Here is a 27,931-nt window from a genome sequence, read left to right as displayed (position 1 = left end):
TGCTACAGATCCAGCGAGCTGCTCTGTGCTGCACTGATTCAATTAATTTAATGTTAGCAGAAGTAAACGGAGACCGAACTTGACAGGACAGGCAGAATATTCAAGATGAGGTCTCTCAGTGACAAAGCACCAAAGTAGGCAGCTAGCTAGTCTTAATCTCAAGTTACAAACTAAGCCACTTTGTGGCTGGTACATTGTTCTTAGCTACCTGTATATAATCTGTGATTGCATGCCGTCGTGCATGCCCTATTAGAGAAGTTTGAGAATTATTTCACCCACCCACCTATTTAACTGATTGCGACACAATATATTCTAAATTATTAGAGCATGCGCAGTTCGATGGCTAGTGGCAGCGACGATCATATGATACACGCTCCATGGCCACTTGGCTACAGGAAGATGGTATCGTTGGAACTCAGTGAGGTACAGGAAAGAGTTAAAAAGAAGAAAAAGAAACGAAAGAAGAGTCAAGTTGACGATGAAAAGTTATTAGAAGAAGGCCTCACAAGCACTGAAGAAGGGGAGGACTCGGAAGAGTTTTATTCAGCCCCGGAATCTCCCCTCAGCTCTGATGACACGTCCGCTAGTGACGCTGTATTGTTATCGCCAACTAGCAGGGTGGGGCTACCAGAGACAGTGAGGAAGAAGGGAGCTCAGTCGAAGAGGAAAAAGAAAAAGAAAGCACAAGAGAGAAAGATTAAAAGAGATGAGTTCTTGAGACCAATTTGTAACCTGTTTGAAGATGAAGATAGTGTATTGGCAGTGTCTGACCTGTCTCTGACTGATTTGGGTGGAGTACTCAGTTTAACTGAATTGTGTTTGAGAAAGATACGAGAGGTTGTGAAAAGTGAGTTAGCTACTTTGTGACGGGTCCCGCTATATGGCCATGTGGACACATCAAATTTAAATACTGACAAACTTTGTGATTCATAATGTCAATATTATAGACTCAATGTAGCCCTCGTTAAACTTTAATTGGCTTTGTAATACTAAACTACCAAATGTGGTCTATGCAGATACTATATTGTGGTACTAAACTACCAAATGTGGTCTATGCAGACACTATATTGTGGTACTAAACTATATAGTTTACGTCCACATGCTGGCCCATGCAGTTTTCGCGAGGGGCTTTAAAGATTTTATGGCTAGATTTCAATGCGAAAATTCCTAGTATCCAGTTGGATCACAGGTTGTGTAGTGCTTTCATAAGAAAAGATTTCAAATTTACATTCCCATGCGAGAGTTACAGATCCTTCATGAGGCTGTAAAGCATGATGCTGCATATGTGCAAGTTCTACAACAAATTTTCAAGGTCTCAGGTTTCAAAATGTGCTGAGATTTACAAAAATTTCAAAGAGGCTATATGAGATTTCAAAGGAGTTGCGGACCCCTTGGATCTGGCTAAAATTTTCTAATGTAATGTGCACATGTAAGCAATTTCGATTTAAGCCAACCCCTTGTGATTTGCAGTATACCAATTGAATATAATCAATACTGTATGTTTGGTCCAGTATAGACAATAATGTGTACTTGTTGTGATAATGTTCCTTGTCAAACTGCATGAGGTATATCGTGACCAGCTAACAAATTTCTGTACTTTACTCCAGTTCCATATCGTACAACATAAAGTGCAGTAGATGTACTTTGACAATTAAAAACAACATTTCACCGAACTGATCAATCAAATTATCCCAAACCTTTTTTTCATACTTGTATACACAAATGACTACAGCTATGTAATGTACCTTGGTGGATTTGCCAATCCATGGTGAACATTTTAAGCCAAACTCCAATACTGTAGACTAATGCAAACAGATTGAAGTTATGGCTGCGAATGTAAGTGCTTGTAGTATATTTTCAGTATAGTTGCTGTACAGCTTGATTTTACAAAGGCATAAATTAATGCATTGGGAATGGAGTGTTGAGCATCAGCACTATTCATGTTCTAAATTCTAAATGCATTGTAATGTCATTTTTAAAGTATATGAGCGTTTTGCCACTAGACAGTAGGAAGAGCAAGGATTTTTTTTCTACAGTCAATAATCATGCAATATTACTCACTTGCTATTCCAAGCTTACCTTCAACTCAACAATCTTCCAATCAAAGCAGCTTTACTACCTTCACACTAGACGATGGAGTAGCAGCCCATTCAGTGTATCCCTGTTACACTTAAGAATGATGTAACCAATTATATACATAGTAACACTGGACGCCATGTTTGAATTTCGTCCGTAGTATTGGTAGTGTATGGAGTTATTATACGCTCCCTTGTCCATAGGATTTGATACGTTCCTGTAATGATATACCATACTAAAAGATTAGGTATTGTAATGATCCCTTCTAGCTATATGATATCTGTGACCTGAAGTGCAATTTTTATCCCACAATGTTTTGTTGCTAATTATTACAGCCCTGTAAATTTACATGTTAAATGATAATTTCCTAGTTTAAACACTTTAACTATATTGTAATGATCCCTACTAGCTTGTGATGTTTCTAATTTTCTTACACTTGTATTAGCTACTTTGTGCATGACTCACTACCATGAGAATTTTTTTACTGCAGCTTATGACTTTGGAGAAACTACCTTCCCATATTTATTCCAAATGATGATCACTCAGGATAATCTACTCAAGTCAATAGCAGATCTGCAGATGCGCTGGGCAGAACGGAACTTCTCCACTATAGAACTCTACCATGACCTGTTAATTGATAGCAGGAAGAGTACAGATGAGTACATTTTCTATCCCCAACAAGGCTGGCCAGCCTCCATTAATGTTTCCGACCCTAAAGCTTCCTGCAAGTCACTACACTGTCTCACTCCTCATCCATTGTATTATAGTATTGTTGGGGGACACGACCTCTCTATTCCCATGGGAATTATGAGGAACTTGGTACACTTGACTGACTTCCTGTTTCCCTTATTTGGAGCTACTAGTGGAGGACTGGAAAAAGTGTCTCTACAGATCCCAGCTGTGTACCGAGTGGACCACTTCTTGAAGACTAGGTGAGGGTATAATGTGTAGGACATTATGTTGTAATTTCACCCTGATGACTGAGGGTAGAAGAGTGAACCAAATATTAGTTATTAATTTATTACTCACAGCTACCGTAATTGTATTTGTACTTAAGTGCAGGGGTTTGTACCCCCCTGGGTGCATCAGCTAGTGTCTGTTCAGTACAACATAATTCAAATACTCATAATAGCATACAATGTGTACATACAGTGTGTAACCTGCAAAGATCATCAAGCCTGTCTGAAAATTGTGCATCATAATGTGTATCTATCTTGTGTATGTACAATATGAATGTGCTCAAGTAGTGCAGTTGTAGAAGCGTAATCTCAAAAAACAGATGTGATATAGACCCTGTGTATATACACCAGAGTGTGTCACGTATTACATCATTAAAATATCATGTGAAAATGCATCCACCATTTTTTGAGGGCAAAATATTTATGAAGTGGTTCACAAATGTCTTTAGAATTGGGTTCAGAATACTTCAATTCATTAGAGTAAGATTATAGTGAAACTTGCAATCAATGACAAAGTTCAAGTTTACCTGACCTGTTCAGCATGGTGGAAGGATTACTGGCTTGATGTGTGGTCAGATTGTCTACAGAACCATCAAGGGATGGAGCCTTGGAATCATAGTGCCCTACCAGACAATGTGTGATTGAGATACTCTAATAGAGCAGTCATGGTATCCAAAGCAGACAAACCAGTGAAGCAATGTATGTACTAGTTAAAAGTTTTAAAATCATTTTATGTATTAAAAATTAGAGGCTAATATCCTTGGACCCTTGACTGCCACTGTCAGCTTATAGTAATCTTGAGAGGTACCTGATCTTATGCATGCCCTACCAAACCAGAGTTTGCCTGTACTTTACAAAGGCTAAGGTATACCAAAATTACCCAAACACCAACCAGCCTCACATTTCCCTGATGGTAGTATTGGTTACAGTTTGTGGTACACTACACTACAAAGTAATCAAGACTTTGAAAGTACATATCTTGGTAATATGGTGTCCCACCTAATTGTGGGAACATTCACTACACAAAGTAATCTGTTTATATGTCTGTAATTGCTGGTGTGTGCACTTATGCAGCCATAGTAACAATAAAATTTAATAGTCAGTTACATTATGTTGTATGATATCAGGTACACCAAGGTTACCAAGTCACATTCTGAATGTTTGAAGTTGTGGCCAGCTTATGTCTGCTGGGCCCGAGGGCACATGAAACAAGCTTCTGACTTCTTTATTGAAGCCATAGCAACACTGAAAGACAGTGAGTGACTATCATTATGTGTTGGTGTAATGTGTGCACTAATATATTAGAGTGTGACAAGGCGATCTGCTGGAATGAGCTGGGAAGGATGATGGTATGGTGTGGAGATCGACTACATGCATTGACATTCTTCAGAAAGAGCCTGGAGGTTGTGTTTGATGTGTTAGATGACAAAGAATTGATGAAAGAAGAACGGTTAAGAGATGTGATTCACCATAAACTGGTATACTATAGTGTGGGTTGGTGTGTATTAAATGGAGTACACACAGGTACAAGTGAGTACATTTGCTATGATGGCATCTGCCTGGGATGTGGGGTGAGTTGCTATAGTGATATGTGTGGTAACCCTGTCACTTCAACCATACTATAGTTCTCTAATAGAACAGTCAGTACACGTAGTTGACACAGTGACACACCTCTTCCTAATTGTTTGTTATTACTCACACGTACCTCAAGTGTGTCCATTTCATGGCTACTCAATAGCATGTTGTTAGAGGCATAAATGTTGCCTTTGAGTTTATTAGCGTTTGTAAAGCAACACATTGCATTGGAAATAGAAACTATCCTACACGTTTAACTAATAATAGAATGGCTAAGCAACAAAGTTATTCATATTTGATAAAAGTACCAAACTTGGTACAACATTTACTTGATTCATACCATTTCATATTAGATACAGTGCCAAATGATTGACCATATCACACACAAAGAACCAGACAACTAAAACCAATTGAAAACGTAGATACATAGAAGTCATACAAGCATTTAATAATAAACATGATACTGAAACTTTACATTTTCGTAAGTATGCAAAGGATGGTCAAACCCAAAATCAAATCAGAGGAAGTATAAATTCTATTCATTAAATTTTAATGTAATGTTTGTAGGTAGAGATGGTTGTTACGTGAAACTATAGATGTGTTACATAAAATATTGACAGTTTTAGAAGAGTAGCAAAAACAGTTTGTTTAGTCAAATTTTGAAAGGTTTTCTGATATTTGGCTACATGCAGTTTTTATTGTTAAGAAGCAAATTTGGTAATGAGTATTTGTAGCAAACAATCATTTATACAGAAAGTCATCGTTGTAGTATGAACATATTTATTGCAGGCACCTGACCTGTTATGTAACTGTAGTGTCATTGTAGAGGTGGTAGAAAGGAAGGAGAGGACTAGGTAGCTGAAGCCCCCCTTGGTCCATTAAATCCTCAGATTGAGATAGCTGAAATTAATCTTCTTGATGTAAAGCTGAAAACTTTGAATAAGATCAGTATATACTTTAATACAACGTTCAAATATCCTAAAAGAGCAGTTAAGTACTTTTCAAAAACATGTTGCTAAAAGTCTGAAAACAAAATAATGTTGGCATCATAAAAGCTAACATACAGGTACGTAGCTACAGTTTTGGGGGAATATTCCCTATTGCCAAACATTCTATAATCTGGTCAGCCCCCCTCACATCAACTACTTCATCCACCACTGTCAGTTATTGATAGTTTATGGTTCTAGTACAGAGAGTGTGATAAGTATTCTACTGATAAAGCTATCACTCAGTATGTTACCAAACTGTTACAGACTAATGGATGAGGAGAGTGCCAGAGGGGCAGCAAAGTCATGGCAGGCTGTGTTGAAGGAATATGTTACTGTCAGTGGTGGAGATGTGTCCACTTGGTACTTCCATCAAGCTGCCATGGAGTCTCGACTGTGTTTCCATTCAGTCTGTTGTGTAATGGGGAGTGAACCAGTGAAGAGTCAAAGGTGAGGTGTGTGGCCCAAGTTGTAATGTGTTTTGAGTTGAAAAGTTATTGGAAAATTTTGCTTTGCTTGCTCATATTAACATACTTGGCTGATATGATCAGCTCATGTGATGCTCCCACAGGAGAGGTAATACAATGTCACAATGGTTGAAGGATTGTGAGGAGTTTGGACTGGAGTATGCCCCAAACTATCCAGCCATCTACTATCACCTGTCTCTGGTCTATGCTCTGATGAACATGCCAGAGAAGTCACGAAGGAACTTCCTCAATTATATTAACATGTGAGTCCCCTACATACCACACAGATTGTGGCTTGTTTGTAGTTTACTTGCAAGACTGTTGAACACTGTAATTTGTGTGGCTGCATTGCATAGCGTATTTCATTAGCTGGTGATGATAGTTTGGATTAGGAATATATAATGGTTCAGATTTGCAACCATTCAGTACAATACTACTGTCAGCATTGGGGTAGTTACTTTTTAAAGTAACTTGTTACTTATTACTATAGTATATTAACAATTTAAAAATGAAGGATCTAAGCGATAAGTACTGAAACAAGAGATGAATGATGGTATTACAGCATAGCTTGGTTGGAAAATCCCTACATTTATTTAACATGTTATAACAATCATTTTGTTCTATATCCCACTGAGCTATGCTGTAATACCATCATTCATCTCTTGTTCCACTACTTTTTATCACTTGGATACCTACTTCATTTTAAATTTCTAGGTTTTTGTTATAGCATACAGCTATACACGTGTAACTGTTCTATTAGGGTGACTGCTGTATTAGAGTATCTCGAGTCACCCTTTCATCTACCAGGGGTGTGTGTCATTATTTCATATTTTCATTGTGTTAGCAATATGAATACAGCTAGATCAATAATAAAGGGTGTGTCATTGTGATCAAGTAAATAGATTGTTAAGAGGTGTGGTCTTGGTGCTTGATTGTTGTTAATCAACCAAGATCACATTATTAGGAGTGGTATTGAGCCTATCATGGAGTTACAGGTATCTACCAAGCATAAGCTCTTTAAATAAGTTTGCAGCTACTAGCTCAAGGAATTAATGCCTCAATGTGGCTTCATTGCATGAAAAAGAAATAAGATGATTGAAAATAAAAGGTTGAAACCCCAAAAGGCACATGCCACTGGTGAGTTTGTTGTTGTGGTGTAAAGTGGTGGTAGTGTGCTGCTTCATTTAGCCTCCAGCCTTGTGAATGTGGTCAGGCAAGCAGGCTGGCAGGCAGGCAGACAAAAATACGAGTTTAGGTGATTTTTTGTAAATTCTATATCCAACCATCTATAAGTGTTTATTTGTGTTTAATGATGTATTTATGTTAATATTATCCCGTAAAAATATATTTCATTGCATAAGATATTCTAGGATGATTTTTAAAGGTAGCATTTAAACAGAACTGATTACTTGCAACAAAAGCTACAGTTACATATTACTCTGTGTGCACAACCTTAAACTACCATGTGCACAACTACCATGTGCACAACTACCATGTGCACCACTACCATGTGCACCACTACCATGTGCACAACTACCATGTGCACAACTACCATGTACACAACTACCATGTGCACAACTACCATGTGCACAACTACCATGTGCACAACTACCATGTGCACAACTACCATGTGCACAACTACCATGTGCACAACTACCATGTGCACAACTACCATGTGCACAACTACCATGTGCACCACTACCATGTGCACAACTACCATGTGCACCACTACCATGTGCACCACTACCATGTGCACAACTACCATGTGCACAACTACCATGTGCACAACTACCATGTGCACAACTACCATGTGCATCACTACCATGTGCACAACTACCATGTGCACCACTACCATGTGCACCACTACCAACTTATCGTGTGGTATGATCACAACATTTGTTGTGGCTAGACATTACTAGGTGGATTAGTAACAAGATTAGTAACTTCATTATTTGTAGCAATAGAGTTGTAGTAGAGCAGCTAAGTAGTTAATTTTGATGAAATTTTTCACTTTGTGATAAAAGCACCAAATTTTATGAGTGAGGTTTACTAAGTATGGTGCCACGTCAAAATCATTGCCTTAGGGCATGTTTGGAAACTTTTACACTAGGTTATAAGCGCATTTCTAGCTGGTCATGAAACCATACAAGTACACTCGAATACTTAGTTTTTGCTTAAATACCATGATGTATTTTAAATTTACAAGTGCAATAAAAAATGTGGTAAAATAAATTTGCGTATTTTGATTGCTTCTAATGGAGCCAATGTTTCAGTGCAAAAAGTACAGGCAACAATCCAAAAGAAACAATATATTGCATATCTATGGCTTCATATACCATGACCCTCCATGTTTCTTAACACTGCAAGCTAATGACCTGACTTTTAGATATGATCATCCCTTACTTGTCTATGCAGATGCAAAATTTCAGTATACTTACTATAAAGTGCTTTTATGGTTCCCAATATAATTTCTATTGGTTTTTATTTGTCAGGTTCTTTGAGCATGATATGATTGGTAATTTTAATGGCACCTTATCTAATATGAAATAGTATGAATCAAGCAAATATTGTACCAAGTTTGGTGCTTTTATCAAAAAGTGAACATTTATTTCGCTTAGCCACTCTACTATTACTTAATATTCGAGTTGTTACAGTAACTTTGTTCCTTAGGTAACACATTACATTCATAAGTAACTTGAGTTATATTACTAACTTTTATAACATATTTTGTTATATTACTTAGTTACCGCCAAAGTAATAATATTACATAACTTGTACATAAGTAATGCGTTACCCCCAACACTGAGTACTGTATGGTAGGAATCATGAACAGCATTTGCACTTTTCTACCATACAATACCACTTGAAACCACCCACCTCAACTCTCTTTCATGATGACTTGGTAGTATTGGATAGATATAATCAAGCCAAACATACTTCAGTTCTGAGTGATCTAAAATAATGGTATGTAACTGGTTACTGCATTATTTTCTGTGTTTTAATTGTAACATAGCCATCAATTACTAACTAGCTTTTTGTAATGGATGAATTATACAAAAGAATCAAATGAAAACATGAAATACTTAAAGAGGCTCTTCTGGATGGTTACCAATTATTTGCTGTTATACATAATTGCTGGATATCAGTGGCATAGCCATTCAGCCATGCAACACACATACACATGCTTATTTTTATATGGACATCAATATCAGTTGAAGTAACTGGGTAAAATTGCTGTCCGGTCCGCTGTGTATGCTCTAAAAGCCATTCCTTGGCAAGCTAAGAAGCACACGTTTTGCATAATTTATTTAAAAATTGCTCTGTTAGCAACCTTCTCTTTACTGGCTGAAGTATCACGGAGCTTGTCAATGTCCTTAACCTGTCTACAAAGTAGTACAATAGCCTCTACAGCTTGTTGATGTTAAGTGCCATTCGTATGCTTCTTGAACACTGTAACTGCTTCTTTCCAATACGTGAAACCAGTGCTAATGAAGATCCCTCTTTTTGCTAGTCATTTGAATTCTGCTGTCATTCAGAGATGACATAATGCCGCATCGGAATTAGCATCATAGTGTAGACATGTGTAAAAGGTGCATCATTTAGAATGAAATGATCTCTGGTATTTTCCTTGTGTGCCAAATTTTCTTTTAGTAAATATAAAGCACTTAGGAGGAAGAAATTTTTCTGGAGGACAACAAACTTCCTTTGAAAGATCACTCCCACTGCAGCTGTCACAATGCTGATTCATATCTTTGCCTGACACATTTACAGACCAAAAACTCAATTATAAAATAGATGACATTATTACAGCCAAATAAAGCACATAAATAGTGAATATCATAACAAAATTAATGATAGAGTATAGGGTATTGTTTTCTATGGATTAGTGGTGTGGCTTGACTACCTCTCCTTTAGGTTTGCAGGTTTCCAGGACTGGTCTGCAGGAAGAATGCCAGGCAATCTATTAGGGTCAGCAATACCTCTTGACCAGAGGTCTTCTCCTTGGCAACCCATGATGGATTTAATGGGTAAAGATATGAGATCAGCTCCAGTGTTGTCATTTTGTTGGCGAACAAGATTACTGCATTCTTTGTATCCTTATATGGAGTAAGTTATCTGTGTGTTTGTGTATAGAGTCTGTGTGCGTAGTGTAGTGTGTGTAGTATAGTGTGTGTAGTGTAGTGTAGTGTGTGTAGTGTAGTGTGTGTAGTGTAGTGTAGTGTGTGTGGTCCCAAGATGCTTAATACACAGATTTCACTGTAGTAAAAACGAGTGTCTCAGGGACGGATCTAGGATTTATAAAAGGGGGGGGGGGGGGGGGCTAACTCAAGATACTAATCTCTTGGGTGGAAAGCATACTGGAACTAGGGGGTCCGGGGGTATGCCCCCCCCCCACCCCCAGGAAATTTTTGAACAATAGATGCTAAAATACTGCAATTTGGAGACATATCCACATAAAATGCATATTTCTGCCTGTAGATATTTTATATACTGCCTTTAGATATACATGGCTCTCTGCAGCATTTGTTAATGAAAAGGTTTGGGTAGGTTCAGACGACCAAGCACATGATGCACCCTCTCACAATTGCATGCATGATAGAATGATAATGTTGAAACTAGAAATTCAAGATTGAATCTGAGAGCATTTTCAATGGAAATTGTGTACCTGAATTAAGTATACCAGTACCTGTAATAACTACACAAGTAGATAAACAAGCCTTTTTAAACAGACCAATGCACTATAGGTGCAGGCAGATTTGGAAAAATTCCACCAACTTTTTTTTGCTTACACTGAATGTTCTATTAGAGTAGTTAGGTGACTGTTCTATTAGAGTATCTCGATCTTGTACACCTCCAATGCTGATCTGGGTCCTTGTTGCATAACCTTTAGCATAAATCCACTATTAATGCCTTTGAAAGATGTTTATAAGGTGGGTTTATGAGTATTTGTATTATTAGTGATCATATAATTATGCTAAGACAAAATTTCATTATAATCCTCAGCATATTGATCAAGTAAATCCTAAAAGTGAAGGGGGGCTTCAGCCCCCAAAGCCCACCCCCTAGATCCGCCCCTGTGTCTGTTAAGCCATTGAAGCTATTATAGGAGTCACATGCCACTGTACCACACTAGATGTATTGTCATATCACCACAGCAATGTATATTTTGTCTGGCAAGTCATGTACTTCTCACCTCCATAGTCATTGGATGAATCATTTAATATTGACTACAAACTGGTATTATTTGTTTTGATTGCAGTAGCACTGCATCATAACATGTACCTCTCAATTACAAGTCAAGTGTTTATATGAATGCAGGAGCTATATGTGTTGTATTTAACTGTGTAATTTTGATTATTGCACAGCTGGTCTGCAATGTAGAACCTCACCAAAACAATTGATAATTATTATTTACTGGCAATTGCTGCACATAATAATTGTAGTATGCACAAGCATCATCTTATTATTACTGGTCCCCAGTTCACAGGAAGTACACTACCTAGCTGATCATTGTTCAGACCAGATCAACCTTCACTTTACTGAAGATGGCTACCTCACTGGTGACATGTCCATGGATTTCCCACCAATGAGATGTGTCCTGTTGGATCCTCTGACAGGGTAAGGAGCTAATATACCATATTATTTGATTGTGTTCCTATTTGTAGGAAGGTATGTTTTTCACCAAACTCAGCTCTAGCTCATTATAATCAACAGTTTTGTCATCCTGTTGATGAACCAGGTGAGTAGTATAGTGCCACCACTCACATAGCTTTCTAGTTTGTATTTTTGCAACAAATGACTCCAGAAGATGCTACATAGTGTAAAGCTTCACATACTAGTACTATATGGCCCTACCTATTCCTTATATACTAGTGATAGCTATGGAGTTCTATAGTAAATTTTAATTTTGCGCCTTCTCTTTCACAGTATATACGTATGTATATTGTCGCTGCAATTTCTACACACACACACACACACACACACACATACACACACACACACACACACACACACACACACACACACACACACACACACATACACACACACACACACACACACACACACACACACACACACACACACACACTGCTTCCTTATACTACACAGGATAACATTACAGAGATGTTTGTTTTATGAAATTATAATTGCAAATTTAAATTGTAAAGATTAGGTACCAGTTGTGACCGGATCTGCAAAAAAGGGTCTTATAGCCTTTCCAAGTTTGATGAGTCATAACTCATCATGTGTTTATCCTATTGTCTTAAAATTACATCCAGGTAGGACCATGTTGGGAGTGTAAAGTGACAAAATGTCAGACTGGTACCTACACACAAGTTAAGGTATGGATTGCCAAGTTCATGCAATTGGAAAGGCTATAAGACCCCTTTTCGCAGATCCGATCACAACTGTGAAATGCTTCTCCTCCTTCATACGTTCACCCATAACTTTGAACACATCTGAAGATATTGAAGAGTAGTACAACAAAGGTACAAAGAAATAACATTCACAATTTCTACTATGGTTTTTGTATAATGGTGGAAACCTGCTCAAACATGTGCTTGGCTTGCACTTTAGTGGTTTGATACTACCATGATCACTGTATGGTATTCTAATTGCCGTACTCAGAAAACTTGAAGCTTGATTAGGGCTTTTCGTTTAACTAACCAAAAAATGTCACTAGAGCTAATTACTTGCTTCAATTTTCCAGAGTGTGATTTTGCTAACTGCAAATTGCACTTCCCATCAACTCCTATGCAAAAATTCTAAATCTAAAACTTTTCATGCTACCACATATACAGTGTGTAATATACTATGAACCATTCTCAGCATTAAAATCAATGAACACTCAAATCACAGGCTTTTATTACAGCATGAGTATGGGTGCATGTTTTTGGATTACTGGATCTTTCTAATAAAAGAGCACCGCAATACAAGTGTAATTAAATTCCTTTAGATGTTAGAGATAGTCTCCTTTCTCAGGAAAACTTTGTCTTGTCACATTTCAACCATAAAGGTACTGTTTAACAAGTACACTGTTCCCAAACTTTGATGGTAGTTATAGAGGAACCAGTGTACCATAGAGACTAAAGAAGGTAAAATACTGGCAGTGCCACTAAGAATCTGTACACACTGTTGAGGATCTATCTGATGCTACAAGTTCTTGGATGGCTTGTGAGTGCCATGCTGGTGATCTAAGCTACATCGCTGGGTTACCTGCCTTTCATGCTATTTTGGTGAATGATACAGGACTAACATTCGCCTAGCATGGCGTTCAGTTGATAATCTGACTAATTTCTCACCAATTAGCACCGCAAGTAATAATCCACCACTCACTAATGCTTATACGAAATTGTTTGCGATATATATATAGCAGTTGTACTGGCATAAAGACTGTCAGTGTCAATGGTAATGTGTAAAATTAACATCGCACTCCGGAATAGATTAATCATGTCATCACAGTCTAACCACAACATTCCATCAAAAGATAATGTATATTGACTTTTGTAAAGCTGTAAAACTGTGCCAGAATACTTATATTCATAATTTTATGAATACTATTAAAAACTACAGCATTTTATGCTTATAACAAGTGTAGTGTTATAAACATAATTATAGTAAAGATTTGAATATGTGCACATTACTATTGAAGCACAATGGTGCTTTCTGATTGGCTAAAACATAGTATTGCTTTTGCATTGTTGCTACAGTACAGTAAGTAATTTATTTTTAATTAAGCATATTAGTACAACTTCAAGGGAATTTTATTGGTATAGCCCTTACATGATCGATCCTGTGGCTGGAGTCAATTCTTTAATAGCCTGACACATGAAAATGTGTATAAAATTATTTATGCACAATATGCAAAGCCTATAAGCCTACTCTAGGCAAAATCTATGTATGCATAAGCCAAGAAAGTGAATTTGAAGGTCAACAACTAGTCACTTGGAGCTGGAGGGTGTACTTAGAGTTTTAACTAGCTACGTATGTGGGCACATGAAATTTGTGGCTTGTATTATATGATTTATAGTAGTTCATCATTTGTTGGGAGTTTGCCAATTGTGTATACAGCAGTACAGTACTTTTTAAAAGAATGCTACTATTTGTTTTACTTTGCAAGCAGCTAGTAATGCTAGTGGATTACTAAAACGGCTTCACATTGAATAGGTGACACAGCTTGTTGGTGTAGAAATGATAATCACCTGGGAAATAGATTATGCTTTACTCCAAGTCAATTGTTACAGCAGTGTTGACCAATCTTTTTGTTTACAAATTTATTTCTGTTCTAAACATCCCAGAAAACCATCACAGTCCATTGATTTACCAAATACAGTTTGCTACATGTCTGGAATATACCAGACTCTTTCTGATGGGTACTTATCAAAGACTCTAGGTGTGACAGCCAACCTTTAATTGAATGTTTTGTACTTAGCTGGTTATGCACCCCCACAACCACTGAGACTACTGGACACAGAGTGGTGTAGTATAGAGTTGGTGGTTGGTCAAACTCATGATCACTCCTTAAACGTCCGACAGCAAGCACCAATCTCCAGTTGTTACCACACAATACTACACTGGTATGGTACAGATGGTAGTCATGTTAAACTAGACCTTCGTAAGTTGATCCGTAAAGCTGCTAAGGATGTGAGTATGAAATATTTTAGCTTTGAGTATAATAATTTATTTTCTGTTTCGCAGACATTGATGACTTTCTTGCAGACAGATGATGACCCTTGTGACTTCCAGATAGAGAGACTAGAAGCTGTGTTTGATAAAGGATTGATTATTAGCTGGGAGGTTAGTCAGCATGTGTGTGTTATGTTTTTATCCTATAATTCTGTACAATTGGTTACCTTATGTGCAGTGTTGGGTTACATAAGTAACGCGTTACGTAATATTATTACTTTTGTGGTAGCTAAGTAATATAACGAAATACGCTATAAAAAACGGGTAATATAACTCAAGTTAGTTACTTACAAAAGTAATGCGCTACCTAAGTAATATAGTTACTGTAACGAGTCTAATATTACGTAATATTATTACTACAAGTAACGAAGTTACTAATCTCGTTAGTTATCCTCTGAGTAACGCCTAGCCACAACGAAGTAACAAAGCTTACTGAATGAAGCTTATTCACCAGCTTCTTACTTATAACCAAGATTTGCACATTGTCCAACAACGCAATCATGTCACGTGATAAAGTGGTAGTTTCACACGTGACAGCTTAAGGCTGTGGACACAAAGTAATATAATATGTAATATTATTATAGTTACTTTATTTTATGGGTAATATGTAACTGTAACTAAATAGTTCAGTTGCAAGTAATATGTAACTAGTTACTTTTACAAAGTAACTTGCCCAACACTGCTTATGTGCTGTTAGAATAGGATCAAATATATATATAAAAGCAGTGAAGCAAGGAAGGTTATACACCAGCTGATACACAGTACTATTACACATACTTCAGTCTAGCCATGATTTAACTTTGTTTAGCCCCTTACAGATGAAGAACAGTACAAAAGTATCTCTGCAATCTATGCTATATATGTATGGGGAATATGTGGCCGGATCTGCGAAAACCTGACATAATGGCGCAAGCCTAAATTTTAACTATTTGCGTGATTGAAAAAAAATTTTTAAACGCTTTGCTTTTTGTGAAGAAAGGGTCCAATGATAAAAACCTGGATATCATCTTATTCACCTACTCAAGAGGAGTTCGAAAAACTTTGTTTCATTGCAATAAACTAAAGGATACGTGAGGTATGGGCATTTCTTTATGTTACATCAAAGCGATTGTATGCGATCAATCTTTCTTCACTGATTTCATCACTGTATGTAGTGACGAAAGGTGATAGAAGGAAACTCTTACCCAGTAATGGACCCCCCTAGTCATGGCAAACACAATAGAGCAAGTTGCAACTCCGTACTGCATTGTGTTTGTAAGTTACAGCAGTTTTTGTAAGCGCCTGTAATTTATTTTCCCAATACTTGCTGTACAAATCGATCTTTCTGTTGCTGCTACTTTGTAGGGCTGTAACTCCAAAAGTTGTTGGCACACAAGGCTGAAACTTGGCCAGAGCATGCACTCGGCTAAGTAGATTATAAATATTCAATAATAAAGAATTTGAAAAATGCACTATTATGTCTGGTTTTCGCAGATCTGGTCACATATGGATAATTCCCGTGATAATCAGTACAGGGAAGCCATTGCATAATATCATAACTCAACACCTTGTGCTGTCTGTGAAATGAAATGAGACACAAAGGAGAACAAATTTAAAGTAGTCCATGATGCATACATTGGACATACTGTGCTATACAAAAAGGCACCTGTTGGTTAGTGAAAAAGTCAAGCCTGTATGCTTATGTTTGTTTGTATGAAGACATCAGTTAACCAGTGAAATAGAAAAGGGAAATTTAATAGCAATCTACTGGAAATGTTTCGGCTTGCACTTAAGGCACTTTTGCACTTGATTGCACCTAACGAGCCAAGTTGCCATCATGGAATTGTGAGGCTGGTTTATGATCAATACTTTTACGTGAGAAATTGTATTCTTCTGTGATCCCTAATATGTGTAACCTTTAAATTGTGGCTAGAAGTGTATTGAACTTTATACACACCAAGTCCAAGCTCAGCAGAATTTCGCCATTGCTCACCATTACATGCATATGTGCTATCATCATTCAATGTATACCTAATACTCTTAACAAACAATTCACTCTCATCGGAATAACTTGAGGGCTCAAGAAAATGTATAGTTACACCCATCCAAACTGTGTTCGATCACATTGTTTTTCCAAGAGGTTATATTGTTTTTGTATACTGGATGTTTTAGACTATCAATTCCAAAGATACATTTGATAAGGTGCTCAAGGTCAGACATCCAACACACAAATATGATAAAGATCCTCAAGAAGTGAAGCAGAGGGCTATTTACACAATTGATTTCTACCTGCACATGACTCAATACTGTGTCATCGGTGACAATACTCTACTACTGGTGTTCCGACTAGATAATGCACACACTCACCTTGCAGATGATGCACTTGTGGTAAGTATCATGCTATTACTTGGATCAAATCCTATCTCAAATAAAGGGAGATGTACGTATCCATCATTACTTTATGTAAAATACCACCTGTATATGACAGACATCATACGTACAAAGGCATCCTACACTGTATGTTATTATTCATATATTGTGTAGGTTATCTCTTGCTCCAACTTGGAAGAGTTTTTGAATCCTGTGGTACATTATTCAGTGGATGGGTTCAACATTTCATTACCTGACTTTGAAATGGCATCGTGTTACCATAACAACCATCTACCTCACATCAGGTGATACACTGGTTATACAGTAACATGTCACTAGTTATGTCATGACAACAGGTGCCTGTATAACGTTTGTCACATGATACAACGTCCTCCATGGAGATATCCAGGTAGAATTTATATGATGGAGCAAGTGAGGTAAGTAATCTTATAAGAGTTTGGTCTTGCATCAAGTTGTGGTCATTGATGAAACATTTTCAACTTGCACCTGTTAATATTAATAGAGCAAATAATATCTTGTAGTGGCAAATTTTTAATCTCTTTTTGTTGAAAGTCACTTAAAGCTGCCATCCAAAACACCTCATACAAGCTGTTGTATTTTTAATGTTAAGCTCTTTAAAATTTAGACTTCATGGTACAATTTAACAAGTACACAAAAAAATTGAAATTTTCAACTAGAGTAGGGATGCACATCGATAAAAAGCACTGAAACAAGCTAGAGTAAAATTTCAATTTTTGTGTGTACTTGTTCGTTACTTTTTTTTGTAAAGTAAAACTATTATGGTGCCGCAGGCCCTGCTATCCATTATCGTCTGAAAAGTGAAGTATCCATTATGCTTCGTTGTCAGCTATGTTCAACCTGTTACATTACAAATCAAGAACTGTTTGAAAAGCACCTCAAGTAGCTACTATGAAAAATATGGACAATTTCCGTTACGAAGGGAAGCCATCACATGCTACTGCCAAATCGACACCTTTTGCTGTCAGCAAAGATGAATGGGACACAAAGGAGGACACTGGTAAGTCCATGAAGAATGCACTGTACATACTGCAGTATGCCAAGCTGAAGCGATGTTGAATAGTGAAGAAAGCAAACCGGTAGCCTTAGCTAGGCACCAGCCTATTATGCTTTTAATTTCACCTATTATGCTATGCTGCAGTGCTAAAAAATTTATCCTATTATGCTCAAAATTATGCTGCTTCAACCTCCATGTTTAACTAATAATTTTATGCTTTTATGCAGTATATGGATGACCTGAAAGCAATTGTTTAAAATTAACCATTGGAAAATAATTTATTTGGCAGATCAGTAACTCTAAAGTCAAATGTTTATGTACCTGACTGCTTTGTTAGAATTGCTCATTAGGCTACAGCCATAATATACTCTCCTTTTTAGTATGTAGGAAAGTAGTGGTATGGCTACACAAGACTTTACAGATAGAATAGTTATGTTGATCTATTCCATGATGTGCATTTTTCGGTTCATTTTTCACTGGTAACAGTTTACTGTATGGCAAAATCTACCCATTATGCTTGATGCTTCAAAGCACCTATTATGCTAAAAATTATGCCAGCATAATAGGCTGGTGCCTAGCCTTAGCCGTTATTGAGTTACGCTTGTCTGAAGACATCAGTCAGTCAGTTACTCAGTCAGTAGAAATTTCTGTTTAATAATTTTTTTAACAATTCCATAGAAATTTGGGTTGACAATATTAGTGAATCCATGTATGCAAGTCAACATTGAAATTGTCAGAGATGCATGTAAATGATGTACTAGCATATGCTGGCACATTTGTGACCACCACATTATTTGGGCAGTGTCACTTTTTAAGTTGTAGTTATGTCACATCAGAAGTAGTTTTGACATGTGAGAAGTAAAAATAATAATTAAAGTACTATATCGGCTTCATATATGACTTACATAGACATGATTTATATGATGTTGCATTTTTGTTACCAATGTTTTGTTGTTGCCTGTTTGGTGAAAGAAAAATGTACGGTGTGCATTATTTAGTATTTACTTGTTTTGCTGCATATGTTGTTTGCTATAAATGCTTCATTTGTCAAAGGTAATAAATACATTACTGGACTGTATTGTATAGTTTTAGTAATCACTTTTAAGTATACTAACTATGGGAATAATGAGAATTTATGACAATGTTGTGTAGTTTTGTGGCCACATCACAAAGTGCTTATAACTATTTCATTCTGTGTCATACATGACTTTATGTGATATCAAATGATCAACCTCATCTGGTGTTGTAACTATGATAACATGCTAGGCAGGAAGTATATGATGATTGTGGTAAACTGGTCTACTCAAAAATTCACAAGCCATCAAGATACATCAACAATGCAAGAAAGGACATCAAGAAATTGTGGCATGCCACAGCTGGTAATAAGCTGTATAAAGGGTGTCTTCGAGATGATGGGTAAGTGTGTCCACCTGTACTTGTAGAATATCTCTGCAACAACCTTGGCTTGTTTTGCATTAGCTCCTAGCCTGGGATTGATACTCCCTAAGAAATATTCTAATAGAGCATTCACTAATTGAAATGTTCCAAGATAATTGTTAGAAATGTTGCTAATAATGCAAGCATAATGGGAACACTGAAGAGCATAATAGGGAAAATTTTTAGGAAATTCCTGAAAGCATTTTTTGAGCATATTAGACTCAGTAGATCATCCTTTTACACAAGCAAAATAAACAAACAATGTTTGTACAGTAGAAGTTGCTGCAGCAGTGATCATATAATTCTTATAGAGCCTACTCCTTTGTTATAGCAAATGTACCATAGAACCCCTGCTGAAAAATAAATTTTGGAAAGTCTTGGGGGATATGTTGCAGTATACATTTAACATTCTCCATGTTATTAGCATATATTTTAGGCTAATTACAAAAGATATCACAGCTTCTGCGAGTTGCACCCCACCTCCCCCCCCAACCCCCTAAAATCCCACTTTTTATGCAATACTATAACATCCCTGCTATCTGTCAGCTCTAGAATTGCCAGTGCAATGTACACTTTGGTTTGTGCTGTTGTGGTTATTGCTGCTAATTTAGTGATTACTGAGACAGAAGCTAAAGTAGTTTCACTTAGCTGGGGGCCTCTTTTGACAGTCACAGTCAAGTTTATAGTATGGTATGGTATGGGTGTTACACAATGCTCAGCAGTTAATTTCAAGTCTTAGGCACGTAGCTGTAGCTGGGAAGCTGGTGACCTCCTACAAATTTTATGATCTTAATGTAAAATTAATGTAGGACGTACTCTAATCGAGCAATTAGCTGTTCTATTACACCTGTGGTTCTAAGGTACTATTATGTAGCAACAATTTCATAATTATTGAACTCCAATATTGTTACACTTTCACTAGTGTCACATCAGTTGTACAAAGCTGGACATTGTCAACACTCGACAAATCACCTCAGGAGTCTATTGCAATGCTTGGTATACGTCCACAGCTCTTCTCCCTCCCCGGCTGTTTACTAGTTCGTACTACATCAGGGGTCTATCTACTGGACCCCATCTCACTAACACCAATGTCTTGTGAGCTACCATCAAGTAGTAATAGTTCTGAGAGTAGAGTAGATCCCAGTGGTATTATCAGGCCTCAGTTTGACATTGCTGACTGTAGTGCAACTATTTTAAAAGTGTTTGACATTAACTGGGTGTCCAAGAAGGTCACTAGTGTCACTGAACAACCACAACACTTTCCAGACACACTTAGTGGAGAAGTGATAAACACACCAGCTGGTCAGGATACAGTGAAGGCCGATGTCAGTAATTGTTGTGTTGTTGCTATGGCAATCAATAACAGGCTGATAATAGTGAAGATCACAGCTGGGTCAGTGATTAAATGTTAATCTCATGTAAGTCACATGTTGTACAGGCTAATGGTGACAGTCAGTATGGACGTTGAACTACCAGGACTAGTAACAGAGTTCCATCACATTGGGGATATTGGTTAGTGGGCTGGCTGTGTGGTAGGTGTGTTATGTTGCTAGGTGTTGTTGGTAGGATACCTTGTGGCCAGTTCAGTGTTCCATGATAGACAACGTGAAGATGTCTACTGGTTGTCAAGGGAGGGGAAACTACTTGGAGTGATTCCTTGTCTTGGAGCTGGTCCTCGTAGTTTCTGTAGCAAGTTTGTTGATGTTCCATCAGAGAATGGAGAAGATCATAGTGGGGTTTATGCCTTTTTCAATGATGGTTATGGAGGGATTGGTAGTGTTAGATTGTCACCACCATGAATGTCATTATAAATTGATATAGTATACATTGAATTTGAAACGTCTCAAGCATGTTAAGCAAGCAATGATGCGGTGGCAGTGTACTTTAGGGTGTAGTTGGGGACTAGGCCAGACTGTGCTATCAGTTTACACATGATTTTGTGGAGTATGCTAAATTATTTTTATGCATATAGTATATATATGAACCCAGCTACTAGCAGGCAACTATCAGACTATTTGCCATAATAGGTGCTTTGAAGCATCAAGCATAGTGATAACATCATATGTAGATTTTGAAAACTGTAAAATTATGTTAATTTTGATAGTGTTTGCCAGAAGTGCCAGGTGCTATCTCACTCACAGTAATTGAAGAAGAACATCACACATGGTTGTTAGTATATATAGAAGTAAAAGAAAAATTCTAAGTTTGATTAGGGATCATAGAAATAAAAAGTAAAAATTGGGAGGCCATCTACACCTGCAGAGACACTTATTACCCCTAGGTCAGTCTATATAGCTAAAACTGGCCATGACTTCATTAGGGGTTATTATGTCAGACTCCACTAGATATCTCAAGGTGTAGGTGCATGGCCTCCCTTGTTTTTTTTATTTCTATGATCCCTAATCGAACTTAAATTTCCTTCTATAATTGTTTGTTTGCTTTTCATAACATTAAAATTCTGTAACAATCTATTTGAAGCATTTGTTTGGCCATTCTGAAGACACTTTTGTGCTTGATTATATCTAACCAATACTGGCGAGGTGTCTTGAAGCTTTTGAGAGGCTAATTTCTGGCCAATATATTTTTTTGTGAAAATTTGCTAACCTAGCTTCATGATCCCTAATATACAGTACTACTCTATACCCAGGGGCTTATACTATGCTGGTACACTGGCAGTGCCAATGATAAGGTCACTCCAAATAAATTCCGTTTCCCCTCCACTGCCCGAATCTGGTTACTGTCATAATATAATAATATTCTATTATTCCATATTCTTCCGTTATTTTCCGGTTATTCTTGCATACTGTATACAGGCTCAGTAAAAGTCAGTGTCAGCTCACATGTCAGCAGTGCTATCAAGTCGGCACAAACTTCACATTTGTGTTATCTTTGCAACTTAAAACAAGGAAGGAACAAGCTTAAGCACAACTTTTTATGGTTGTGCCAGGCAAATAATGGCTTTAAAGCTACCAATCTTATAATGCAAATGGACCAATCGCCCGCATGCAGATATATGTCTGAATCCAGGACGGGAAACAGATAATTTATTTGGAGTGATTTAAAGCATAGCTCCCACACATGTACTGTAGTTAGACAACTAAGACAAGTAAGTAACTGACTATAATACCAAGAGTTAATAATAGTGGAGAGGAGAGTGTCTAACACAATACAGAGCCTCTACAAATGATTCAGTGTGATTCAAAGGGATTCTCTTGGACGTGTTAAAAAGTGCACACTGCCAGAAAAAGGAAATGTGATGCATATGATTGCTAGGTTTGAGCCAATTATGCTTTGAAAATTGCCTATTATGCTTTTGAGCAGTGCTCAAAAATCCAGCCTATTATGCTCAAAATTATATGCTCTCAAAATCAAGATTATGTTCAAGAGCTGACTGTTTTATTAGAGTATATCTGCATTAATTTTCCTGACTGCTCTATTAGAATATCTCAATCTTATTTCCATAAAGTGTGAATAATCAGTCAAAAATAATAACACTGCAAGGTTTTTGATATGAAATGCAGTAATAATGTGCAGTGTGTTCATGTTGTGCAGTATTTTTGGCGCGTGCATTGCGTGCTTTAATTAACATTTTTGAAAATCATCCTATTATGCTGGCATAATGCTTGATGCTTTTGCTAGCCTATATATTATGCTCGAAACAAGCCTAATGATTGCACATGGGAAGAACAAAGAGATGTGATGATAAAAACAATCTTCACATATAGAATATACTACAAATCACAGAATTTTACAGAGGAATCGCGTTGAATCATTTGTAGAGGCTCTGTATTGTGTTGGACACTCTCCTCTCAATTATTAACTCTTGATAATACCCTATGTAGTTGTTATACCATTCAGGAACCCTTTCCAGGAATACTGGGACTAATCAGCTTCCTGTGATACTAACATACTATAATTTCAGAAAAGAATTGATTATGTGTAGCACAAATTGAATAGAATTTGCAAAATTCAATCTATAAACATAATTATTATATTGTTAGATTGATTTTTATTAAACTCCTGGAGCTACATTTGACCAAAAGCCATTCTTCCATACAGGAGCATACATACAAGTATAAATAGCTACAATATTACAATACATCACAATACAACATACACACAATGTATAGTTATAAATACACAAAATAATCATCATCAATACATAAAAAATTTAAAGCACTATGTGCACGTAGCACAGAAGGTGGAAGCAGTAGTGATGTCCTCCAGCAAGTCATTCAGTGTGCACTATATGTGTGTAGTGAATGTGCTGAATAAATTCTGGCATGGATAGTTGATAGTCTGCGACACTATGTTTATTTTGTAATATCGTCATCATTATTATTTTTTTATTCTTATTTGACAATTGCAAATCACAACCAGGTGTGACCTGTACTAGTAATAGCATTTTGCCGAGTGAAATTTCCATTTTCAATGCAACGTACACTTGTGGTATTTATCCCAAATTTCACTGCTACCCATGCTATTCCGAGTTAATACCATACTCATACTTTGGTTGCCAAGCAACAGTTGTTAAAGTCTGGTTGCTATGGCCCAAATGGAGAATCAAATCAAAATAGCTCAGCAACCATTGTGTGGTAACCTTAGCAACCAATACTAAGCAGGTTCCTGGGTAATGGATAGGCACCAGCCTATTATGCTGGCGTAATTTTGAGCATAATAGGTGCCTGAAAGCATCAAGCATAATGCTAGCATAATAGGCAGAATAATTGTCGTACTGTAAGCAAAAATGCATGCCACAGAAAAACTGAAAAGGGTTGACTTACAATAATAGAACAGTCGAAGCCACTGATATGGCATTAAGTAGTTATCTGACACAACTGTTGTTATAGTTTACAATGCAGCCAAATTCTTAATGCACAACGAGTACTTTTTACATTTAACCAGTTGTTTATAAGCCAAAGTTTATCATTATCCATAGAAAGTAACAAAACATTGGAACTGTGGCAAAACTTTTGAGCATAATTATGAGCATAATAGGCAAAAATTTTTCAGCACTGCAGCATAGCATACCCGGTAATAGACAAAATTAAAAACATAATAGGCTGGTGCCTAGTAATGGAACAGTCTGGTGATAATAGGGCCACCCAATTTTTGATTCAGAAGGTTGCCATTGATGTTCAACGTGGCTGGTTGTAAAAAAAAATAAATAAATAAAAATTCTCACCTTGTAGAACAATTCTACGCTTTCCTTTTCACTGATACTGAACGGACCGCATAATTTTGATGAGAGATAACCATCATTAACAATTGTGATGAAAAGATGTACAACAAAGCAAATAGGCATGTGAAACCTCGGACAGCATGCGAACACAAAAAGTAGAGGACTACACTGTGGGCATGGCAAGGCAAAAACAACAACAACTTATTTAGCGAGAAAGGAGACGGTGTGGCTAATCAGGATGCGGTCCGTATAACAGTAATCACGCGATGGCAGCTGGTGCCATAGATATTATATACTACTGGGTACGGAGTATATACTATCTATGCTGGTGCCTAGTCTCGCGTGGCCAGACCTTTCCGCGCGGCCGCTTATCGATTAGAGATTATAAGCGGCGCGCTACCGCTTATAATCTCTAATCGATAAGCGGCCGTATGGCACGCCATCTGTAACAAATAAAGGCTGTTAAATCGGGCCCTTTTTAAGCAAATCCGGCTAGATTTAAGACAATCTGGCTAGACTTAAGAGCTGCAAGCTTATCTCGGGCCCTATTTAAGCCTTATCTCGGGCCCTATTTAAGTTACCTTGGGCCCTATTTATGTCTTATCTATTTATGTCTTGATTTTGTGGACAATGTTAATGATCCTTATGCATGGAATTAATGGTGACAGCTGAATACAATGAGGATGAGGAAGTGATAACCAGTTCCTCCATCAACAAAATAAGGACCACAGGGGGCATGTACCCCCCCTCCCCTCCCTCCCCCCCCAAAAAAGGAAACCATAATGCAAGATCGCGAGATACTCTAATAGAACAGTCAGTCAAATACCCTAATAGAACAGTCACCACACATAATGGTACCTTCATAGTTATATTTAAATATGCAGCCTCAGTTTGGGTTGAGGATAAATGCACATACATTACGTTACATTCATTGCACTTACAGTAACTAAGCTATGCATGTATTACTTAATTAAAGAGATAATGTTGTAACTATGATGTTAATTTGCTGAGAAAATGAATGATTTCAACTGCTGTTTAAGGATAGATAATGGTGGTTGTTTGATAAGTTCTTGAGGTAGCGAGTTCCATAGCCTGATTGATCTTGGAAAAAAGGAATTGCTGTATTGGGTTGTTCAAGCATAGATCTGACAGAAGTTTTGATTGTGACCTCTGGTGGATGAGTTAACAGGAATAAGGTCAGTAGGATGAGGGAAGTTATTAACAATCTTATAGAACAGGATGATACTAGAAACTTCTCTTCTACATTCAAGACTGGGGATGTTAAAATCCGAAAGCAAGTTAGTTACACTACTAAAGCGGGAATAGTCAGTGTTATAAATCTTGCACACTGTCTTTGCACTCGTTCAATATCTTTATGGGCATGAGGCAACCAGACTGGGTTGGCATACTCTATTAATGGACGTGCCATGGTGTTATAACATTTTAGTTGCTGAGTATATTATAAAATAAAAAAACTAGCATCTGCAGCACTATCCCATGCATGGGAACACTTAGCCTGCTAAGGATATTTTGCAAATGAAATGCACTTGGTCTTGTGTATGCCATTCTTTAGGTCCATCACTATTAACTAGCTCAGCTACTCGTGTCCATCACTTATCCCTATATAACTCTTTGGGCAAGTTACTTTTTAAGTAACCAGTTACATATTACTTGCAACTGATCATGAACTATTTAGTTACAGTTACATATTACCCATACAATAAAGTAACTATAATAATATTACATATTATATTACTTTGTGTCCACAGCCTTAAGCTGTCATGTGTGAAACTACCACCTTATCACGTGACATGATATCGTTGTTGGGCAATGTGCAAATCTTGGTTATAAGTAAGAAGGTGGTGAATAAGCTTCATTCAGTATATAGGCTTCACTACTTCGTTGTGGCTAGGCGTTACTCAGTGGATTACTTACAACATTAGTAACTTCATTACTTATAGTAATAATATTATGTAATATTAGATTCGTTACAGTAACTATATATTACTTAGGTAACGCGTTACATTTGTAAGTAAAGTAACTTGAGTTATATTACCTGTTTTTAAAGCATAATTTGTTATATTACTTAGTTACCACAAAAGTAATAATATTACGTAACGTGTTACATAAGTAACGCATTACTCCCAACACTGCTCTTGATCAATGTAGTCCACTTATAAAGCAGTATGATTTAGATATTTGTATATAAAACTACATCAAAACTACTAGCCCTGAAACATATGAAATGGCTTTAGCTTCTAGGGAGCTGTGCCCCCCAGCTCTATATGCCTACTACCTTGGCATCCCCCCCTTCCCAACCCTGGATTCGCCCGAGGACTGTCATTCAGTACAACAGACCATCAATCCACTAATTACACCAGATAGCTACAGATCTACCAGCATGCAAGCGCGTGATTGTTGGACATCATACAGCTGATTTGTGTTAGCTATAATGAATTTTTTAATATTAAAAAGGAATCACAAGCTATGATTGAGCAGTCATGGTAACAGAGTCGCATGTCTATATGGCGTCCATGATCCTACTGTTTTCATCGCTTATTACAACTTTCATCTCAGTGGAGAACTGCATGTAGTCACTGTATTCAGTTGAAATCTCAAGAATAAATGCACATGTATGCACAAGTAGGGCGACGAGCATAACCAGACATTCTAATCTGGCCGATCTTCCTTGTAGGACACACTCTGCATCCAGTAACAAATCGAAGGAAACGACCAACATCTTCAATGGATGAGTTTCCAATAAGCTACAGTAAATAATCAAAAACTTTGTTTTATCGTGGATTCAACAGAACAGGCTCTTCAATAAGGTTCAAGACTTGACTAGGTGATGCTACGCTCATATTCGACTACCGTACACAAAGCATTAAACACACAAGGCGATGCCAGCACCAGAGGTGTGGGCAAGCCAACAAATAGAGTTCTTAAATGGAGCCCAAGATAAGACATAAATAGGACCCAAGATAAACCCTTAAATCAGGTTCGAGATAAGATGCCTAAATAAGGCCCGAGATAAGACGCTTAATTAGGGCCCGAGACAACGTTGAAACAGATAAACATCATAATAATTGACAATTACATGAACAAATAATTACAAGGGGTCAGGAGTCCAGTCTCAGGGTTACCAAGTTATTACTAAAAAGTATGGAGCCCTGGCA

At 37.2% G+C, this 27,931-nt stretch overlaps 1 protein-coding gene across 1 annotated transcript; it reads left to right on the top strand.

The window, feature by feature from the left end:
* Positions 1–320: 320 nt before the first annotated feature.
* Positions 321–21,455, top strand: LOC136264220 (uncharacterized). Its single transcript, XM_066058931.1, has 19 exons — positions 321–847; positions 2,567–3,008; positions 4,163–4,290; positions 4,341–4,513; positions 4,560–4,606; positions 5,864–6,046; positions 6,168–6,326; positions 9,979–10,170; positions 11,545–11,682; positions 11,730–11,803; positions 14,498–14,709; positions 14,764–14,862; positions 16,903–17,118; positions 17,275–17,405; positions 17,457–17,537; positions 19,403–19,552; positions 20,496–20,966; positions 21,012–21,085; positions 21,140–21,455. The coding sequence occupies exons 1-19, from the start codon at positions 328–330 to the stop codon at positions 21,370–21,372; spliced, it is 3,723 nt and encodes a 1,240-aa protein (XP_065915003.1). The 5' UTR covers positions 321–327; the 3' UTR covers positions 21,373–21,455.
* The last annotated feature ends 6,476 nt before the right edge of the window (positions 21,456–27,931 follow it).

Source organism: Dysidea avara, chromosome 8 (assembly GCF_963678975.1).
Source record: "Dysidea avara chromosome 8, odDysAvar1.4, whole genome shotgun sequence".
NCBI lineage: Eukaryota > Metazoa > Porifera > Demospongiae > Dictyoceratida > Dysideidae > Dysidea > Dysidea avara.
Note: the sequence above shows the minus strand (reverse complement) of the source record. Positions and strands in the feature narration are given on the sequence as shown.

Coding starts and splice junctions, on each gene's coding strand:
- LOC136264220 (XM_066058931.1), top strand. CDS start 328: ATGCGCAGTTCGATGGCTAGTGGCAGCGACGATCATATGATACACGCT. Junction 11,804..14,497: donor TCATCCTGTTGATGAACCAG/GTGAGTAGTATA, acceptor TTTTGTACTTAG/CTGGTTATGCACCCCCACAA. Junction 19,553..20,495: donor GGGTGTCTTCGAGATGATGG/GTAAGTGTGTCC, acceptor CACTTTCACTAG/TGTCACATCAGTTGTACAAA.